This window comes from Clavelina lepadiformis, chromosome 2, assembly GCF_947623445.1.
Source record: "Clavelina lepadiformis chromosome 2, kaClaLepa1.1, whole genome shotgun sequence".
In the NCBI taxonomy this organism is placed as follows: Eukaryota; Metazoa; Chordata; class Ascidiacea; order Aplousobranchia; family Clavelinidae; genus Clavelina; species Clavelina lepadiformis.
Window position 1 is genome coordinate 23,561,760 of NC_135241.1, and position 20,557 is coordinate 23,582,316.

The 20,557-nt window shown below is 37.6% G+C and overlaps 4 protein-coding genes across 8 annotated transcripts; 2 read left to right on the top strand and 2 right to left on the bottom strand.

Annotated features, from left to right (window-relative positions):
- Positions 1–19: 19 nt before the first annotated feature.
- Positions 20–2,531, bottom strand: LOC143445668 (uncharacterized). The gene is made up of 4 exons (XM_076944928.1): positions 2,233–2,531; positions 1,573–1,717; positions 1,304–1,410; positions 20–589 (listed from the first exon to the last, which is right to left on the bottom strand). Exons 1-4 carry the CDS (start codon positions 2,482–2,484, stop codon positions 275–277), a joined length of 819 nt encoding a protein of 272 aa, XP_076801043.1. The 5' UTR covers positions 2,485–2,531; the 3' UTR covers positions 20–274.
- Positions 2,532–4,340: 1,809 nt separating this feature from the next.
- On the top strand, positions 4,341–5,392 carry LOC143445399 (uncharacterized). The gene is made up of 2 exons (XM_076944479.1): positions 4,341–5,137; positions 5,224–5,392. Exons 1-2 carry the CDS (start codon positions 4,427–4,429, stop codon positions 5,245–5,247), a joined length of 735 nt encoding a protein of 244 aa, XP_076800594.1. The 5' UTR covers positions 4,341–4,426; the 3' UTR covers positions 5,248–5,392.
- Positions 5,393–7,129: 1,737 nt separating this feature from the next.
- Positions 7,130–8,119, top strand: LOC143445400 (large ribosomal subunit protein mL40-like). Its single transcript, XM_076944481.1, has 3 exons — positions 7,130–7,396; positions 7,631–7,763; positions 7,884–8,119. Exons 1-3 carry the CDS (start codon positions 7,164–7,166, stop codon positions 8,082–8,084), a joined length of 567 nt encoding a protein of 188 aa, XP_076800596.1. The 5' UTR covers positions 7,130–7,163; the 3' UTR covers positions 8,085–8,119.
- On the bottom strand, positions 8,107–19,267 carry LOC143445397 (ubiquitin carboxyl-terminal hydrolase 28-like). 5 transcript variants are annotated; one of them, XM_076944473.1, is made up of 23 exons: positions 19,086–19,267; positions 18,637–18,765; positions 16,345–16,504; positions 16,138–16,244; positions 15,294–15,439; positions 14,960–15,103; positions 14,592–14,835; positions 14,388–14,518; positions 14,074–14,201; positions 13,608–13,703; positions 12,626–12,760; positions 12,135–12,370; positions 11,924–12,046; positions 11,548–11,742; positions 11,082–11,246; positions 10,755–10,864; positions 10,454–10,600; positions 10,041–10,136; positions 9,718–9,837; positions 9,469–9,606; positions 9,040–9,243; positions 8,616–8,817; positions 8,107–8,445 (listed from the first exon to the last, which is right to left on the bottom strand). In XM_076944473.1, the coding sequence occupies exons 1-23, from the start codon at positions 19,111–19,113 to the stop codon at positions 8,282–8,284; spliced, it is 3,348 nt and encodes a 1,115-aa protein (XP_076800588.1). In that variant the 5' UTR covers positions 19,114–19,267; the 3' UTR covers positions 8,107–8,281. The 5 variants fall into 5 exon arrangements, with proteins under 5 accessions (XP_076800588.1, XP_076800591.1, XP_076800590.1 ...); XM_076944476.1 differs by lacking the exon at positions 10,454–10,600; XM_076944475.1 differs by lacking the exons at positions 18,637–18,765; positions 19,086–19,267 and adding an exon at positions 16,824–16,937.
- Between the last annotated feature and the right edge of the window lie 1,290 nt (positions 19,268–20,557).

Sequence of the window (20,557 nt, forward strand, 5' to 3'; positions counted from 1 at the left end):
GTGGTTTGCGTTGGCTGTCAATTAAAGAGGTTTATTTCTGTTTGAAAATTGCAGGACAGTGCAAAAGCAACAACGTAAAGAAAAGTACATCATACAGCGAGATTTCTCCACTCCATTATTAATAGTTACGAGTACAAGCAACATCAATCACTGTACTTGCTCGACTTTCACTCTCAGATATATTGGGAGACAAATTAGATCTCTCCAATATAGACGGCAATTAAGCGACTGGCAGGCCGACTTCACTTCACTTAATGAGCCCAGAACCGGTAAGTTATTTCCGGAAGACGATCCTGTCCACCACGGAACGGGCAGATTTGATACCGATGCTCAACCAACCTGCCGACGAATATCTAATCAATTTGTAAAGACCGTAAGTGGTTAGAACGCCAACCAAAGACAGGGATAACATCAGTTCGCGCTGCATGCGAATAAAGAAGGGATTCTTTGCCATCATTTCATCGTAAATGTTTCCACGAACGTTCTTGTGAGGAAAGGGAGATTTTGGGATATCGACGCCGAGAAATTTGCACAGAGGTTCCCATCCATCTTTGACATTAAATACCAGCAGCTTGTCCTTTGGCGCTTTCTGCAATGCCAGTGCATATTTTTGTTTATAAAGCAGAGCAACTTAAAGTGAGGGGCAAGTCCAAAAACAACAAACATTTTTCAAAACAATTTTACCAGAATATTTAGTGAGTATTGTTCTTCTATATAAGACCAACTTGTTTTTGGACTTGCCCCGCACTTTCACAACTATGCACCAGGAAAGGGTCCCCACCAAATGCCACGAAAAAATTATCTAATGATTCACATTCCCCTACCACTCTATAGTTTTATATTCATTAAATCAGGGCTACTGAACTGGCGGACCGCGGTCCGAATGTGGACCTTTTCAGTGTCGAATCCGGACTTTATCTGTCTCAGTATTTACGCAAATGAAATCGTCCATCATTAGTTTTGTTATTCCTGCTTATTCAATTAATCAACGAGTATGTAAGTGGTAACTTAATACCCATCCAGAGAATAATAATTATTATATTATATACCGTATTTTAATACATTTGTATGACTGTAAGTTATTTTATGAGAGTTATAACGGACCTAAGCAAATTTTGAACTTTTGTAACTGGACCTTTGCTAAGAATAGTTGAGTAGCCCTGCATTAAATATTTCAATTTGTTCATTGAGTTTGTCTGGAGCAAAAAGCTGCTAAATATTGTGCTGCTACTAAAAAAATTTTGAAACAAATGAAACATGGTTAAAATACTGAACAGAGAGTTTAAAAGACAACATAACTTACTTCAAGCACATAAGAGTTATGTCTTCTATAAGTCTTGAGGCAGAGCAGTTCATTTATGTCGTTAATCCGGAAATAGGACCTATTTCTTACACCATATGCAGCTAAACCTATTCATATCAATAGGTTAGAAAATGCTCCAGTAATTTATCATTGATTCATAAATTAAACTCACAAATGTCCAAGACAAGTTAGTCAAGTGACAGATACCATTATCACATGATATGATGAAATTAATTGATCTCACAATGTTTCCTTGAAATGAAACAAACCTATGGTGGCGCCATAGTGGTAGAACCTTCGGTACGACGGTGATAAATATCGCATCAGTGTGATGATAACGTTTTTCAGTTTATTTTGTTGAGCTTTTAAGCTTTGAATCCAATCTTCTTCGCTCTCACGCATGGTCAGTATAATCTAGACAAGTTTAATGAATCTACTTGACTTGTATTAACTGTTATTCGTTATGAAATGGTAATGACTAATGAGTATGGGTTGTTATTAACATTAAATGTTATTTTGGGTTGATTGACTTGAAATTTATTTGTTTTCATTAATGGGCATTGTTAAGGACAATTATCATGTTTTGAATTACCGTGAATACTAAAATATCTTTTCCAATCTTTGTTAAGGTTTAACTGAAATATTAAATCATGTTAAAATGTACCAGCAAAAAATACTCAAAAGATAAAGGCACAGACCTTTCAAAACTTAGTTAGTTATGTCTAATTGGTTAATCATTTATTATACTGTGTTTCTCTAATTTTATATAATTAAAATCTTTTTTAAATCTATAATTAAAATCTTCACGACTAAAAATATACGTAAATATCAAAATACCTAAAAATAACCATATGTAACACTAGCACCAACGTAAGTGCAAATTGATATTTTGCATATTTGCGGATGAAAAGCGTTCTATTAAACCTAACCTTGGCCTCAGGATATGCCTGATGTAATTCTTCCCAGAAGTACCAGGTTGGTAGATCTGTGACTGCGTCAACATCTTTGTACATGCGGCGAAAGTCGTCAATTGTTCCTCCTTCTTCACAAATTCTGATCCAGTCGTTGCCATGGTACTGGTAATGCTCAAGAAAATCATAAACATTCATGCCCAGTTGCTTCAGAGCTATGACCATGCTCTTGGTACCAGTCTTTGACATTCCAGCTAATATCACCTTCATTTTTCCTAGAATTAATTGACTGAAAATTGCCAATGTAGCAGTTACAATTATTACCAACATTAGCGAAGGTATTTCAAATAATTATGCAATATCAGTAATGCGTGATATACATAGAACAGTAAATGCTATTACAATGCCTTTGTAGTCAGTAAATGGATATGTCACAAGTAACATTTCAGCAGAGGCACACAAAAGAATGATTCAGTTTTATGTAACACAAGCCAAGACGGTAACAGCAGACCTGTGTCAAACAGCCCAAGTCATTTTAATGTCGGATCCGTAGTCGACTGGTTTGAGCGCTGGGCTTACAATTTACAATAATGCGGCAGAGTGCAATACCCAGTGGTGCTACCGTTGTAATGACCGTGGGCAAGGCATTAACGATGCTAGATCCTGGTCAGTGGTCCCGATAAACAGTTCCAAATTCTGGCAAAAAAGCACAAAAAAAATACATGTTCATCTACCGAAACTTGCACAACGGCTAGCTTGGTAAGAGGAATTATCGCCAGGTTGAAGTCGTACAAAAAGATTCCTTAGTTTGCGGACAAAGATTATAATATAATATGACAATCTGCAGTCTTCCACCACGCACCATCATCCCATGTCAAAAAGAAATGAAAATGCTCAAACAACACCATAGGGAATTACCCTAAACTTTATGTCATCATAGACATCAACGAATAATAAGGAAAGCCACCTGGGGATAAGGAAATGTGCTAATTAAATTTTAAGTCACAAATTTGCATATTGTTATATATCTTTTGGTTTGTAGGACAAGAAATATAATCTCCGTTTGAGTTAACTATTGTAAGCTGTGAATTACAAAAGCGATTGTTACTCGATCTCTTTGGAAAACTTTTCGTGGTGATCATTTTGACTGTTGCGACTTGCGAACCTCTTTTACAGCAAATCGATTTTTCATCATTTTTTCCCCGTACGAAATTATTGCGACAGTAAACAAACCCCGTCCGTAACTGCTGAACTGTGGTTAAGAGAAAGGCTCACTGATGTGTAATCGGGTGGACGGCTGCTATAAAACAAAATTATGTCTAACTTTTACGCCAAACTATGTGCGGGAGATCTCTGTAACGGACATGGTATTTTTTTGTATTGTTTATTTTTCGCAATAGACTGTGCGGTGTCATCCTCGCCGAAGGAACTGTCAATCTGAATCAGTTCGCAAGTTATCAACTGATATTAGCTACGGAATTGATAATTATTTGCGCAGCCATATACTAAAGCATGAGTAAGCTATTATATAATTGTCCTAGTTCAGTAGCCTGGTTTGTAAAAAGTGATAAAACGCCAGAAAGAAAAACGGATATAGTATACAAGTTTACAACCACAGGATGCCTTTTGTATGCTAGCCCCCAGTTACTCAAATCGTGATGACATCTGGTTGTGCACTTGTAAACTAGACCTAAAATCAAATTGACGTCAAATTGTAGTGCCAAATCAGACTTTTAAAAGTACAGCAAGCCTATTTACGTAATTTTCCTGCTTTCGTAGATTGTTAGTGTCAATCTCTTGTACGTTTGCACTTCGTCTTCAAGGCCTAAATGAGTAGGAGTTAGCCTATGAGGTAATAAAAAGAAATTACTAAATTATGAGGTAATTAATACTCAATACTCGTTCATTAGCATATTAATGCATACTAGGCTAACACCAACTGGTTTGAATCTTTCGTCTCTGTACTGCGCTTTTGACAAAAAATAAAGTGATTGATCAATTGATTGATCCTGATATAGGAGAGCAAAAGTAAAGAAAAAGTATTTAAGCTATAGCAGTAGCAGTTAACCTCTTCATGTAGAAGCGAATTTTGAAGGTTAACTGCAAGTTCTGAGTTTTAACGACTTAAATTGAGCTGATTTTATGTTGTTTTTAGTGCATATTTTTACGTAAGTTGTAGCTTGTCATACACAATAGAGCAAAACGATTTAAAATGGAAAATCAGCAGAATGGTGATGGTGATTTTCAAGTGGATAATGATCCTGATGATTTTCCGTCTTCAAGTCAGTCTTCCGGAGATGTAAGAAGAAGAGACCAAGAGCCTGAAATTTTGAAGAAAAATCCACCCCCAGTCCGACCAAGACCAGCAAGCACTTATGGACGTCGAAGAACACCGCACAGCAACTTCAATGAATCAAATGCCACTTCATCTAATAACAGTTTAATGCAACAGCCAACTCCGATCCATGACTATGAAGCTTCTCCTTTGTCTAACACTAGTAATAGCTTCCAAGAGCTTTCTGAAGAGCCACAATCCAGCAGTGCATCAGCACAGAACCCTTCGGATATTCCATCAACCAGCAACGGTACTTCATGCGCCACAGCAGTGGATGGGGTTAAAACGCGCACCTTTGCCCAGCAAGTCAGCAGGGAAGAAATGCAAATCGGTGAGCAGGCAAGGCTGTTGCTCAATCTCTTCATTCAAGAACGTGCTGGTGTTGAAAACGCACAAGTGACACCCATAATACGGGACTTGTGTCCGGCTGATAAGTCCAGTATGGCAACTGCTGGTTTTAGCGATGAAAGCTTGAGTGACATCGCCCTGACTTTGCGCAGAATCGGTGATGATATTTCACGCAATGCTGAGCTTAATAACTTTATCGAGCAAGTCCCCGTGCATTCAACACGCAACGTTTTTATGAAGGTGTGTTTGCAAATTTTTCAAGATGGAAATCTTAATTGGGGAAGAGTTGTGGCACTTTTTTATTTTGCGTATCGTTTGATCATCAGGACACTGACAAAAGGGCTGGATAGCGTGCCATGGGCTCGAGAGCTGTTGTCGTGGGCGGTAGAATTTATTGTCCGTCACGTGGCGCGGTGGATCATCAGCAGAGGGGGATGGAGAATGATCAAGGAATGGTTCGGCGTTCCAAACCAGGTTTGGGTTGGGCTTTGTGCTGCTGGCCTAGCCATGACACTTTGGGCTCTTTTTAAAAAAGATTAATCTTGTTTTAATGTTCTTTTGTATCATTTGAGTATAGAAGAGTTTATTGCTTTTTAGCCTTTATTAATTTCATCAGTTTTCTATGAATGTACAATCGTGGTGCTAGTTTTAGTACTGCTGGTACCGGATAACATAACATACAAATGGACTGTTTAATGCATGAGCTTTACTGGCACAGCTTTACTGGCCTCAGTATAGACAACTTACAACAAATGCAAAGTTCTGACATAATGAACATGTTAGATTGTTTACAGCATTGCACGGCAGCATGTTGATTTAAGAAAATTAAAAATAATGTGATGTTAGTTTTTACCAAAAAATTGGATAAAATCTAACACCCCTAAATATTTAAAAGCACTATATTATGTTCTTATGCCACGAATGCAAACGGTGAAGATAAGTTGCTGTTCAAAGCGCTTATTTGTGCATTTTATTTCATTGATATCGAACCAGGGTAACTGTTTCCTTCCTAGAGTTGGCAATCAAAAACCAGTAGACATAATTTGACCCCAACTCTCCAAACAATGTAGCAATCCATTTTGTACTTGGTATACATTTTCAGTGTGCTGTATTGTTTACTGCGCTTGTAGTGATGTGACTATTGTAATGCTGTTAATTGCATACTAATATGATATGTATGCTCTTTCAGCAAGAATGTTTATATATCTGTTTTGGATTTTTCTAGCTATGTTTGTTTTCACTGTTCTATTATTTTCATATATCATGATTTCATTTTGATTTTGTACACAATTGATATAATTTGGTGATAAGCAAGATTTTAGCAAACGATGGTTCCTTGTAAAGGCAAAGATTTGTAAAATTCACTGAACACAACTTACTTACATTTATACTTTTGTAGGTTTTGTTTTTTGTATTATTTACCGAACTGTGGTGAGTTGTGTTGATATTACTATCTATGAATTGTGTGAACAAATCCCCTGACGGCTGTCCAATTAATTAAATCCTGACTGAACAATACTGTAATATACAGTAGTACTGTGCTTATTGCAACACCAGCATTTTATACTATTTGTTATTTTGATTTCTTGAACGTGTTGATTGTGACTCAGCATTTCTGTTCCAATCATCAATCCTAAGGGTAATTGTTTACGAATTCAATACGGATTGCGACACCATATCAGGTTTCACCATCGATTGTGTTAGAGAAGAATTGTTGACTCTCTGACATCTTCATATGTTTATTATTGTTAAACTCAATATTATCGCTGTTTTGTTTTATCTATATGTATTTACGAACAAATAATTACTTCTAATTAAAAAAATGCTTGTAGTGTAATTTTGGCAGCATAGAGTAATATTTTAGTATATTTTAGGCTTATGCTGATTGTATTTGTTTGCTGAACATCTGCAACGGTTGAAAAACATCTGCTTTTTTAAATTTATCATACATGCGTGTGTAATTGTTTTTCAAGCTGATTTGGTATGACAGTTTATGTGTACAATGTTTGTCGCAACCACTAATTGAGATTTATGAAATTTGATGGATTGTTTGGCGCTGTTGTATTCTTATGATTGCACAAAATACTTTGTAAATCTATTGAATAGATTCCATCTCCAGCATTCTTCATTCCTGTGACATTTTTTAAAGTTATGTTACTGGTGTGGCGTATTCTACGTTCAATTTTACCACTGACATGCATTTTAATTGTAGATGCTGCGTGCTTCATAGGACTAGGAAATTGCTTTGGTTGGTCTCTGCCTCGCTATGGCATTGAAGAAGATTTTCTTTGCACTGCCTGTTTGTAGCTCCCGATGGATATCAACATCTTACTCGAGATCTGCGGGATTTCAGGGATCAAAGGCCAATATTCCGTTGGAGATGAAACTGAGGATGATCGAGAGGAAGAAAAGAAGAGTCGAGAAGCTTTCCAAACAACCTCTCGCTTTCATCCCGATCACAGACTTTTTTATTCCGTATTCGTGGAAAATGGATGAACGGTTAGTTTTCCTGAAATGATTGACAGAAAATGTATATTTGCATGGTGATGCGATGTTGCAATACGACCACAGCAATGCCAGCACTTAGCTACAAACATAAAGGAAGTTGTTGAAAGTGATATGCTAATTAGTCATCCACTCATTGAATGGGACCTCAATTTATGCAAAGTTGTTATGCGAGATAGTTAAAAAACTGCAAAATGGCCTTAGCTATACAAAGCATGTGACTTTTAGGGCGCGGCCAAAGCTGGAAATTTCTGAAGAAGAAGAAGACAAACGAGTTCTCCTGGAAAAAGAGTGGGCGAGGAAAACTTTCCGGTCTCGCAAGCAAGAAAGCTGGAAAATAAAATTACTCCTGCGTCACCAGGTGAAACTTTTTTTGGGTGTTGCTGTACCTTACGTAGCTCTTGTAACAATAACAAGTAATTTACATCAATAACCTTACAAAATCTACCTCCCGACAACGCAATGTTAACATTACTTATAGCAAAGGGCTTTAGAAGAATTGCGGCAGGAATCAGAAAAGCTTTACAATGCAGCACTACAGTGTGAAGATCTTTCCATCCCATTCACATGCCGAGGTCCTGTGCAGAGCACGCCGCTTGAGGGCTACCTTCCACCACTAGGTGGCTATGAACACACAGATCCCTTATTCTCGAAAGACGACTTAAGCTTGCCAGAAGTTTGATTTGATATTTGAAATAAAACAGCTGTTTATAAAAACCTTTTATTGTTGCATCACAGTGTAAAAAGTTAAGCTGTTTAAAAGATGATTATGGCAAGGTGCCTCCATCATCCAACAACATTGCAAGATAGGAGCAGTAACACATGAAAACACGAGCCATTTTTTGTTCACGCACATTTTATGGAAGACCACGAAGTAGATCAACAAGCAGGGGGCTGCAATAGTAGTAAATTCATAACATTTTCATAACGCTGAAAAAGATCGGTTGGCTTTTCGTCATCTTGAACGGCGATGCTTTGCACAAACATAGGGTTCGTGTCTAGAAACTCAGTCAATGCGTCCGAGAGTTGGTCACGAGGTGTAACTAAAAATATTGACAGAAACAGTTCCACGTACTTCTTCACAAGACGTATTTTAACAAACTTTCTTTATCAAACGAACAACAATAAGCAGTGAAAATACAAAGACATTAACTACGAGAACTACACAAGATAAAACAACTACAACCACTACTAAATCCAGCCAGGAACTTACCAATTTCTTCTTCAATCAAAGAGCACCAAGCATCGCGAATTGAATCAGCGAGTTGCAAATCGTGCGAAGTTCCTCCACCTTTGGATGAGGAGAGCAGGACGGACATGCATGGGATCAACCTCTTCCTCATGATTTCAAGTCCCCGGGTGGCTGTGGCTTTCTCATTTGATCGCATTAAACTGAGCGCGTCTTCATGCACTCTCTGCAGCAGTAATCAAAAACATACAAGAGACATTGCGCTTACATTACAATTGTCAGCTACAGTTAGATCGGCGACAATAAAGTCAGTGCTAGCACCTGACAAACTGAGAATGGATAGTAATAAGTCAAAAACATATTTAAGAAGCAAAGTGGACTTGCTTAAGTTTTAAAGAAACCGATGGTTGCTATGTGACAGCTCATTTTGCCAACGACTAATGCTAACCTGAATGCATATCCTGCTGTATCTTCCTACTAGTTTGATGTCTATGTCCATATGTGGCTCTGTGCTGCTGATGACTTGCTTTCGGTCGTGAATCGTTACGAAGTGCTGAAGGGCCTCAAAATATTCCCTACGGTGAAATAATTCTAAACCATGTATCAGGTGACAAGTGGCAGAGCAGAAGGACTGGTAGCGATCTTTCCATTCCTTTACAATAAAGTTGATGAGCTGTTAATTACAGCAAGCCCCTGGTTTGTAGAGGCCCAATTCATGTAGTTATAACTTTCGTGCCATTAACATCATAAAAGTAACAGCTATATATGTACATTGTACAGCATTGGTAATGCCAATAGTGGGAATAATTCCTGATTAAATGAATATTAACAAATCATCACAAGGTATATACTGGAATAAAAGAGATTCGAGATCCACCTTATATTGGGATGCGTCGAGATCTTCAGGTGTGAGATTGTTCAACTTATCCAAAGCACAATTCATAATATCCGACGATCTTTTGTCATATTTTAGTCTAGCATCAGTGAATTGCTCCAAAATACATCGTTCTATCACCTACAGAAACGGTAGGGCTAGAAAATGAACTGAATGCGACAATCGCTGTCTGTTACGTTGTATTTCAATGCGATTGTCAGCAATGGTTTTCAAATCACCATCACAGCTAACCTTTCTTGGTGCATCATTCTGATAAAGATAAATGACAATATTCAACAACCGCGGATCGGATTTCAAACTGTTTGGCTCCTCCGAGAGTCTTCGTAATCTTTTCATCTCATCGTTGATCGCCTGTTTTAAAAAAAAGTCTTAAAAATTCCGAAAAAAATTCAAACTTGGAGATTCAATCTGTTACACTCTTGCTCTGAATGGGGCTGCAATACACGTCGTGTATGTCAAGTTTAAGTTGACAAAAGCCAGACAGGAGTAGAAAAGAAACAAATACAGGAGGAACCAAGAGAGATTACGCAAGAGCATCAATTGCATCTTCCTACCTCTAACAATGCTTCTTCTGGACCATCTAAGTTATATGTCTTTCCCACTTTCATAATTGCCAATACACAGGACTGTATAACAGGGCAAGAAGCGCCCTAGGAAGAAAGAAAAAAAAGAATTTCTAACTTTTGCTTTATCTAAAGCAGGGATTCCCAACCTTTTTTATTACTCGCACCTCTGGAAATTTTTTTCATGTATTGTCAAACACCTTACTTCCAAGGAATGCAGCTTTTAACTAACGGAAGTTAAACACTTTGGGATGCAAATAATTGCCTTTCCCTAGATCTTGCACCCCCTAATAATTCATCTCACACCCCTGGTTGAGAACCCCTGATCTAAGGCAACCCAGTGTGAAAAGCCTGTTTGCGCTGGTGAGAGAAATCTAGCGAAATAAATGGGAAAGAAAATAAACCTCTTCTTCATCAAAGAGAGTGAAGGTCACATCAGGAGGATTTTGTTCAAGAATAACATCGTTATCAAAGTTTTTTTCGCTCTCGTTCATATCTCTGTTGGATTCTTTCCCGCTATTACTTTCAGCATTCTCCTGATCTTCGCTCAGCTGATATTGTCAGAAAAATGAGGAAGAAAAGAGGAAGAACAAGGAGATTAAAGATTTGCGAGATCAAAAGGATGTTGGTAGTTTAGTGAACGAAGCAGAAATATTTCTGTTCACACCATATATTTCAATTTCAAATTCTTCAAACACGATTCACCTTTTCAAGTGCTTTCTCCGCTCCCATTCCCTGATAAGTGTCACCGGCTCGATCGATCGCCGTTTTCAGATCACCGAGGTTCCACGTGCCGTTCTCCTCCGATGTGTCCACTGAAATATCGAGTCAACATTGATATAAAAATATGCCAAATTAGAACAGCAATCTGCACTTCAATAAAAATATTCTGACAATACAGCGCTGGTAAGTTTCTGAAGATTCCGCGGAGCAAACTGAAAGTTGGTGCCGTTATGACGGATGCAATAATCACTTCTTCACGCAAACGGTGCAGAAAAGAATGAAAAACAACCGATGACCTTTTACACATACTTTTCGTAGACATGTCTCCACTGCCGTCTCCTTGGCATTGAAGAGAGAGCTTTGTGGCTTGCTCCAGATTCCAGCGATCTAAATCTTCCTCGAATTTTTGGTTGTGTTTCTGCACATGTTTCACTAGGGTTGCATCCAAGGATACTTCACCAGATGCATCTTTACCTGCACAAACAGGCCCTGTATTATTTTAAGTGAGATTTGTTTGTGATGTAGTTTTCCAGAAGGTTTATGACGAAGCGTAACTCAACACTGTGTTTAACATAAAACTCTTTATCCTTTACAATGACATCAACTTCAACAAAGACTTTTATTGATTATGTGAAGTGGAATTCAAAAAACTCCTGTAAATGAACATATGTGACTTAACTTACTTAATTTATTCTTTAAACTTATAAACACTCTGACCATGTTACAACTCACTAATTCAATATGACACAAATGCTTCCTGAACTCTAAATTTTACCTCGAAATAAGTCACTTCTTTTGCTGTCCACATAGATAAGACAATAAGCGCTGGAATTGTTGGTGTAATCGCTGAACAGAGAGTTTCCGACCGAGTCTGAATTCAACTGCTCAAAAGTTGCTTCGGTCACGGTGATATCGTTAAATTTCAACCAGCGCTGGTTGATGTGGTCTCGGATGTACGCCCAGTAGTGACCTTTTGAAAGTGATTTTGTGCAAAATTAATCACGAAAACAGGATTGGATTTGTGTTGTAAATCATTAAGTCCAGTTCATAGATTTCAAGTTCAAGTTCATAGATTTCCCAGTTATAAGTTTGAAAACGTGAGTTTGATCAAAAAGACAATAATAAATTTACTCTTTCTTTCTTTAATTTACCAGCTGTGGCCTGTCCTTGATGCACCAGCACAGCATGTAATGAGTATGGATGGTTGTGTAATTGAGATTCTTCATAAATTCGATCAATGTATCTTTCTGCTTCCAGAATCTGACTTTTCAAATCTGAAGTATAGAAAAAAATCCGACCCGTGTTCTGCCAAAAAATCCTGAGAGCAGATAGATTTGGAAAGCAGCCAAAATGAAAACTCACCACTCATCTGTTTTTCTACTTCCCGTTTCCATCTTCGAAGGACACTCTCGACCAATTGCGCCTCGTTTTCCAGTGAGCAGGCCAACGACAGATCCTTACCATCATCTTCGATTGGAGGAGGGCTTTTTGACAACAAATTCGACGCTTCGTTGAGAGAAGTTTCGACTTGCTCACTGCTGTCCTTGATTCTCTTGTTAGGGGAAAGCCCATCACTAGGTGATCCACTTCCAAGCCTCCTGATGTTGATGGAATAGATTTATGTAGTAAGCCACAACCCTTACCTACACCAGTGACATCACAGATGCATACAATAAGCATAAGAACAACAAGCACCGCGACTATGAGCATCTAAGGAAAGAGTTCAGCAAATCTAACACTTAGCACTAATAATAACTTTATTATGTTAAAATATAACAGCTCAGTTTAACATTGAGACGTCAGTAGCAATGGTAAATCAATAGTGCAGAAATTTGTCACTACGCAAGTTATACCTTCTCCCTGTCTTCAACCCCGATGACCCGGCATCTTCGAGGATGGAATTGTTCCTCTCGCACGCATAATCAGCACAGCACGATAGAACACTGGTTAGCTCAAAGACATTACCATCGTTCGGGAAGTTTTGAAGTCTGCGTCATAAGGTTCATAGAAAACAGCAAGTTGTGGAGTAAGTGCACGCATGTACACAATGTGCTAAACAAATTCCATTCCACAGGGTTCAAGTGTTCCCACAAACCAAACAATTTTGAGAGGTAACGTTAAGATCAGGGGCGGGCAACATACGGCCCGCGACGGGATTTTGAGCGGCCCGCAGACAGTTTCCGGTTTTACATGATAATGATAAGTGATAATGATAAGTCACCAAATTTCAAGTTTCTACACTAAACAATGCAACTGTACGCCACGTTTTGCAGTGACTGTGTGCAGGAGAAGCCACACCAATTAAAAATAGGGTTAAAGTTTACAATAAATACGATTTATTCCTTGCATAGGTGGATAAATACACGATTAATGTATCGATTCAGGAATCCGGCCAGCCAAGTACTTTATATTCTCATATCAGGCCCGCCCCTGGTTAAGATGAACCGAAAAATATACTTAGTGGTGCCAATGCACTCATTGCTTCATTCACAGAAGGGAGTGAAGTAAGTGAAGGTGCAAGAAGTTTAAAGTTTGAAAATATGATGGTGGAATTTATTTTGCCCTCCTTCAACCCATGCAACCTATGCAATGTCATTTCTCACACTGCGTTTCATCTGATACAAAAAATTTAAGCGCACGCTTTAAACGTCACTTTATTAATAACTAGCCCATCCTAATCCTGCAAGTTCTTGCCCTGTTATGTTTCTAAGTCGTACGTTTAGGTTCTTGGTAATCTGGATAATACCTTGGGTCATTTTTAATCCCATGTAAAATTGTGTGCAAGTTAAAACAAAAGTAGAAGATAGCTAAGATGACAGAAAATAGAGAACTCACCGCGACAGATTTACTTTGTGTTTACGAAGTTGTGAACGAAGGCCACGAACTTTCTCACGTTTCTCGCGTGTGACTTGCATGTTACAATCCAAGTACCTGAGAATATTAAGTGGATGATATTATTAGAACACACGATAATACAAATACACAACGAAACAGACACTTCAAATAGTTTTTAATTCTCTCAACTATAAAAAAACTCATCTCAACATAAATTGAGCAGTAACACGTGTGATTGAAAGTTCTGCAAATTATCAGGAACTTAAAATAAAACAACCACATTTCGGATGACAGCAATATTTTATTGTGTTCAATTAATGAGCTAAACAGCTTTACACATCTGTTGCATGTCACTTTCAACAACTTCGCTAATCATAATCTGCAGCTGTTCCAAGAAAAGGAAATAGGTAACCTTAGTTTACCAAGGTGAAGGCTTATAATAAGGACTAAGTGTTCATTTCATCACCTGTCCATATAAAGTATTGAGGGAAAAGAAAGACGATCGTGGATCTTCTCTGCCCTTCCTGTGCTTTGGTTGAAGTGGAATCGAGAAAGTTGGAAGGTCAACACTGGAGGGAGTTTTGTAAACCAAACCTGGGCAAAGAAGTTGACTCGTTTACGAAAAAGTGATTTTATTAGATGAGTAACAAAGGGGTTGTCTGAGACAACGATGCTTTGTTATCCATTAACAAGAAAGATTGCTTGAAATGAGGCCAAACATTTTCACTTCATTGTTATTTGACAGAAACATGAGCAGCTTTTCTAATAAAAATGAAGAACCTCTTGGCTGGTTAACGCCGGATCATAATGTCCTCTGGCGGTAGTGTACTCCAGACTTTCATGAAGATTTTTGCGGCCTTTTATGCAGAGCGGCAGAATACCGAAACTGTGCTCTTGTTCAAAACTATTTCCTAAACAAACATGTTAGACAATTTCTTCTCCCTTTCGCAACTACAATACAGGAAAATAATTCAAATTACAAACCGTTATTGATTCCAACAGTTTTTGAAATCCCATAAAAAAGTTCAACCATTGGGTTTACAGGTGGCTTTGGTGAAGAGAGGACTTCAGTAAAAACTTCATTATCATTTGCAGTTGACAAAAAGCTGAGACCAGGGTCATTGGAGCAGGAGCTGCTGTGGCGTTCATTTTTCATCTGGATCTCGCACTGATACCGGAAAACATCTTCCAACTGATCGAGCAACATATGAATGCATTCACTTGCATCCTGCAATGTAACAATGTTCAGACACACTCAAAAAATGATGTCTCTTTGCACATTTACTTCAACTATCTTTTCCAATTATTGCAAGATTTTACACGACTCTGCTTTACGCTGAAACACAAAAGACCTGTTGACTGTCATTGCTCTTGGCCAGAAATGCTTCCTGCAGAATGTTGACGCACTTAATAGGATCAACATAACTTCTTCTAGAAGCGACCATAATGGCAAATAGGCAACGTAGCTCATGAACGAATTGCAAGTTTCTCTGTGTCTGAATGAGCATTAATTACAAGCATATTAGCACATTTTAACTAAATAGTTCAACAGGTAATGAAAGCGACCTACATGTGAAAGTTCACTTCACTGTCCATGAACAACTTTAGCAAAGGTGCTCTTAACCAGATATACAACACATTAATGTAAGCCAAAACTCAAGTAATAAAAATATAGAAAATCATTACCTCATTAGATATTGAAGAGTTGGGAATTGCAGATGTAAGTCTAAGGAGAAGGGACCGAAAATAAGGAAGATGAAAAAGGGACTGGACAACAACATTGAACCAACACGTGTTGCCAACATTTTGCAATCCTACGGGCCAGTCTCCGTCTGCAGTAGATCATAGTGCTCATTGTAAAGCAATAACACTGTATTTTTACAAGCGAAGACGATGAAATGACCCTCGCTTATGTCTATGTGTTTCGTAGTAAATGGGGAAATAGTAACGTATTAAAAGCTATGGGTCATTTCTATTAGCATACTACAATTCACTGAAATTTACAGATAAATGAAACGATATTTATTTGATTAAAGACATAAAGGAAAATGCATTTCCACTTTCCCAATATAAATTGTTTAAATGTGGTAGATAGAAATGCAATGGTCACTGGGGATGTTCAGAGTCAAGCACAAGTACGGATATAGGTCATTCTTTGTTGTTCACACACATCTGAATCCTTTATTTCGCATAATGTAAGAAATGAACAGCAAAACATTCAAGTTTTCGGCTGCATAAATAATCTACGATTTAGACTGGAAAATAGCTGCATCACTTGCATAAAATCATAGTAATTTATATAAGGAAGAAGTCGATTTCTTTCATTGAACAAGAAGGTGACAATTTAAAGCATGATTTGTTTGCTTGTCAGGTATTTTGATGAAGTAAAATGAGCGTAGTCACCAGATTTGAATTAGCACGAATATCAAAATTTATTATCGGCATTCCAACAAATCAATTCTATTCCAATTTGCCGCACACATAATAGTAATGTACTAACATAAAAGCAGCAAATAACAGCCTTTTTCACCTTTTCTCAGTAGTCGATGCGGATCAGCAGGGTCGTAGTGGATAAATTCTTCAGGCCGCCTTCGTTTATGCCTTCCTTCAATCTCAGCTATGCTTTGTGCAAGTACTCTAAACAAATCTCAATTGTAATTGCCCACACTGATGGTGATATATACTCATGCTGATTATATGAGTACCGGTACTTTTCACAAACTAAACAGTTCCAAACCTTTCCAGGTCATCGTCTGGAAATTTGCTCGACGAACTTTGCATGTGACTAGAGGACGGTCCATCGACATCTTGTAAACTTAATTCTATTGCTTTTTGTAACTCGGCGTCTTCGTTTTGCTCGTTGATTTGTTGCAAGCTCTTCCCAGACGACGGACATGCTGTAAACAATTTAAATCGACAGTGTAACCAATTTCTAACATAATTCAATGCCCAGTGTCCACACAGAATGTATTTCCAACAATACCTTTTATTCTGATAGATTTTTCTGAGCTAAAGCAACCATAGCAAGCTAAATTAGTGAAATATCGAATCATTGAGCATTGCACATCCAGCCACACTGTGCATTATAAAACTGGTAACAACACACACAGTAAGGGAAGGCTATGTGTTCGGCTAGTCATATCATATCCTGCATCTCAGTGAATAATGCTTCCCTATGATATAATGGTGTGTACATAAATCATTGGAATTACTCACTTCTTCCAGCTCTTATAGTGATTACATCACTGTTTATAAACTCCGCTTTTTTCCTTTCAACAGACACCATGGTGCTTATAGAAACACTATATCAAAATTCTAAAAAAACAAATGCCAAAACCCAATACAAATTTGATAAGGAACAACGCTATTTGTTTTACTATTCCTTTCAATGAAAGCCTCACGCTGGCATATAAGATATATATATCATCATCACATACTGGCCAGGACATCTGAAATGTCTGTAATGCCTTGGAAGATGAAAACTATTTCACAAAGTGATGAAACTTGACCAGAGTCAAAGTTGTGCAGGCAGCTCACATGCTGAACAGGTGGCCAACTGTATTAGGAATTCCCTCTACATGGTCCACACTATCTCATAGAAGAAGACTACCCGCCACTGATTAGCTCCTTCAATGTTGGTCACACTTATAAATAGAACATGGCTTTCTTTTCCACACGCCAGACATTATGACCTCATAGATACTCCTTTTCCATTATCACCAACTGTCATTCCCAACCCAGACTTCCAAGCCTTTGCTCTCCTTCTCTCTCTTAGTTAACTCCAAGCAGAGTAGCAAGCACAGCTATTGGCATATCACTACATTACTTCAACAAAGTTACCAACTAGTCATGTATGGTATAGATGAGAGGTGCCAAATTGTCTACATGTGGGAATTTTTACCAGCTTGCGATTGACTGCTGATAAATTTGTACCAAAACCAGTGTTTGCAATCTAACAACACCAGTAAGAAAAACGCAACATATGATACAAGAACTGTGTGCAAAATTAAAATTCTCGGGTTTTCATTCTCACAAGCTTTCTTTCATGGTTACGGCTATCGCTGAATCATTTATGTTTGAATGCGTAAGACCGCCAGGTGAATAAGTAAAACTTGGAGGCAGCGTAGCTAAAACCACAAAGGGGCCTCAACTTGGCAACAATAATCCAGTTGCTACTAATTATATCGGTACTATTCGTAAGGTGGGCCTAGAAACACTTTCATCAAATTGGTTGACGACACAGTTAAACTTCTAAAAAGTTCTATTCAAGTCAACAATAGCTTGCAATTGACTTGAAAGCCTTCCGACATGTCGATCGAATCAGCCATACCTGGTATTTAATCAGTTTAATTGCATTTAATCATGGTATGAGCTGTAAGCGTCATTGCCTATAGTGTAGGCAAAGCATCACTGCCTGAAAAAATCTTTCATTGTCTGGAATTTAGTCAAAATCTCGCACTGGTACGACATCATAATCTTTATCCTCGGATTGTCTGGAAAATTTTCAGATTCGCACTGCCTGGATATTTTTGGCAATGATGTCTATGGTATGAGCTGTGTTGCAATTTATATGAAAGCTAAAGTTACATATGTAAAGTACGATGATGGATATGCACCACACAGTCAACTCCTAAGTAACCTAATGACTTCCTCCATCTAATATGCAAATGTCATAAGTTGTAATAAGCTAAAATTATTGATCAGAGCCTCAAACTACTAAATATATAATGTACAAGATACCTCAACTTTTTAATTTGCAAAAACTATTTAAATTTATTTGTAAAAAGTTTCACCTGAACATTAATTTCAAACACTACTGATAACCACGAGTTTGTATAGCACACTTTCACGTAAGATTATATCCTTAGAAAAAATAAGTCTGTTTTCTAGAGGATAATAACATGCAAAATATCAAGCTCAGTATAAAAGATACAAATGTGTTACCCCAGTACATCGTTACATGTGTACTTAAAACCTACACAGTAAATCTGTCTAATATTTATATATAATGCGTTCTTTCTAAACCTACCCCAGAATTTTCCTTGAGCCGTATCCCTCGTAGCAACATCACTCTCAGTCGTTACTCTCCTCTGGAAAATATCACTCGTCCTTTGTTGGGAAAGGCCTTTGGGTCTGCCTGTCATGTCAGGCATTTCGTCTAAAAATATGTCAATCTGTTAGTACTTGAATAGTTTAAACTTATCAGAAAAATTTTTGAAGCAAGCAAAAGTCAATGATAGTGAACAACAAAGCACTTTTTCTTGGATTATGTATATATCATATAAACCAATGTCACAAGTCTTGTGCACTCTGAAATCTTGAAGCAAAATTAACTTGTTCAACTTGTTTATATTCATGATCAGTTGAAACATACAAAAACTATGATGAAATGCGACATTTAATAATTAAGAATTAACTTAATGACATACGTTGTTATTCAAACAACCCATGACTAAATTAATTTCAGATTCTCCCTACCTATGTCATAGTCGTTGATAATCGGCATCAATAAAAGTGCAGGTGATTGATGTCCACCGACTACTGGTATGCTGGACCCGTAACAGTATTGACGAAAGAAAGTATTGAAGGTAGGACACTAAAATATATCACTTCATTTCATACCAATATATATATGTAACCTATCAGGCTATCACAATAACAATTCTAGGGAAAAAAGAAAAGTAGTAAGATATGTCATTTGTTACCTCAGTATAACAAATTCCGACAAATCTAAGACAATGCGCACAGTTTCCATTTTTTCGTTCTTATCCTGCAATGCTTGGATCAGCCTCTGAACTTATGATAAATGCTTAACTAGAAATTAGTGCTTGCATGAAAGAATGCAGTGTGCATAGATTGATCAACCGTTGTATATTTTAAATGAATTTTATGTATATATTTGAAGAAACCAAATGTATGTCAATGTCATACACTGGTATACAATTTCATATGTTCTACGACACTTAAAAAGGTCGAGTCAATTTCCACAGGAAATGATGCAAAGACGTTGCAAATTTTAGAAAATTAATCCTAGGCAATCTGCTTTTTGAAAGGAAAGCAAACTTTTAAGCGTTCTATACCATTCTAGACCTTGTAAATCCAAAATTTTACAATGGAGCGTTCCCTTGGACCCCCTACGATGCATTACTATGTTTTTGCACTTTCAATTGAGTTGCCATAATTTTTACATTATGCACAGCCATTGACGAAGATTTCTTTTCTGCACAGAAGTATTCCATTAATATTGAAATATATGCGACTTCTAAAAATAACATAAAAAATGTTTCTTAGAATTCAAGTTGGTTACCCTAAGTGTGCATTGTAATGTAATTCATGCATAGTGCCTACTGGAATGTTTGCTTTCAGTGCACTGGATAAATGCACCATAAATTTTAATGCCTAAGTTTGCACCACGCTAACGTAATACTAATAATACAGAATACAGGGCAAAATGCCAGGAAATTGGCGCAGAAGCCAACTTTCTGCACCGGATTTCTCAGGCTTATAAACTTTCCAGCAAGTGCATAGTTGCACAAAGATGAATAATTCAGTTACATGAATGTGAGGTGGCACATTTTCTACATCATCACACAGACGACCTAGACCAACATCAAACTAGTTAAAAATATCATCATTTAAGTTAGTCTAGCAAGCAGAAGTGCATCGCCGTTTCTTGTCAAAGTTTTTTCCAAATGACTAGGCCTAGTAGCCACATGGTAGATCTTAGAAACTGCGGGTCCCGATTGGCTTTTTGTGCAGCAGTGGTTCCCAACCTGCAATCTTGTTTGGTCTGTTTCCGACTAAAACGTTTGGTTGTTTTCGATGAGAATTTGTGCATGCAAAGTTGTGAGTTTTGGCGTGATGGCGTGCACTGGAGTTTCAATTCTTTGTTTAAATAGGCCTACTGTAAATTAGCGTTCAGCCAACCAGTTTTTCTTTGTTTATTTATT

Coding starts and splice junctions, on each gene's coding strand:
- LOC143445668 (XM_076944928.1), bottom strand. CDS start 2,484: ATGAAGGTGATATTAGCTGGAATGTCAAAGACTGGTACCAAGAGCATG. Junction 1,718..2,232: donor AGGCATATCCTGAGGCCAAG/GTTAGGTTTAAT, acceptor AAACTTGTCTAG/ATTATACTGACCATGCGTGA. Junction 590..1,303: donor ATAACTCTTATGTGCTTGAA/GTAAGTTATGTT, acceptor CTGGCATTGCAG/AAAGCGCCAAAGGACAAGCT.
- LOC143445399 (XM_076944479.1), top strand. CDS start 4,427: ATGGAAAATCAGCAGAATGGTGATGGTGATTTTCAAGTGGATAATGAT. Junction 5,138..5,223: donor CACGCAACGTTTTTATGAAG/GTGTGTTTGCAA, acceptor TTTGATCATCAG/GACACTGACAAAAGGGCTGG.
- LOC143445400 (XM_076944481.1), top strand. CDS start 7,164: ATGGCATTGAAGAAGATTTTCTTTGCACTGCCTGTTTGTAGCTCCCGA. Junction 7,397..7,630: donor TCGTGGAAAATGGATGAACG/GTTAGTTTTCCT, acceptor TGTGACTTTTAG/GGCGCGGCCAAAGCTGGAAA. Junction 7,764..7,883: donor AATTACTCCTGCGTCACCAG/GTGAAACTTTTT, acceptor CATTACTTATAG/CAAAGGGCTTTAGAAGAATT.
- LOC143445397 (XM_076944473.1), bottom strand. CDS start 19,113: ATGCCGATTATCAACGACTATGACATAG. Junction 15,104..15,293: donor ACTCTTCAATATCTAATGAG/GTAATGATTTTC, acceptor ATGCTCATTCAG/ACACAGAGAAACTTGCAATT. Junction 13,704..14,073: donor TCAATACTTTATATGGACAG/GTGATGAAATGA, acceptor TAATATTCTCAG/GTACTTGGATTGTAACATGC.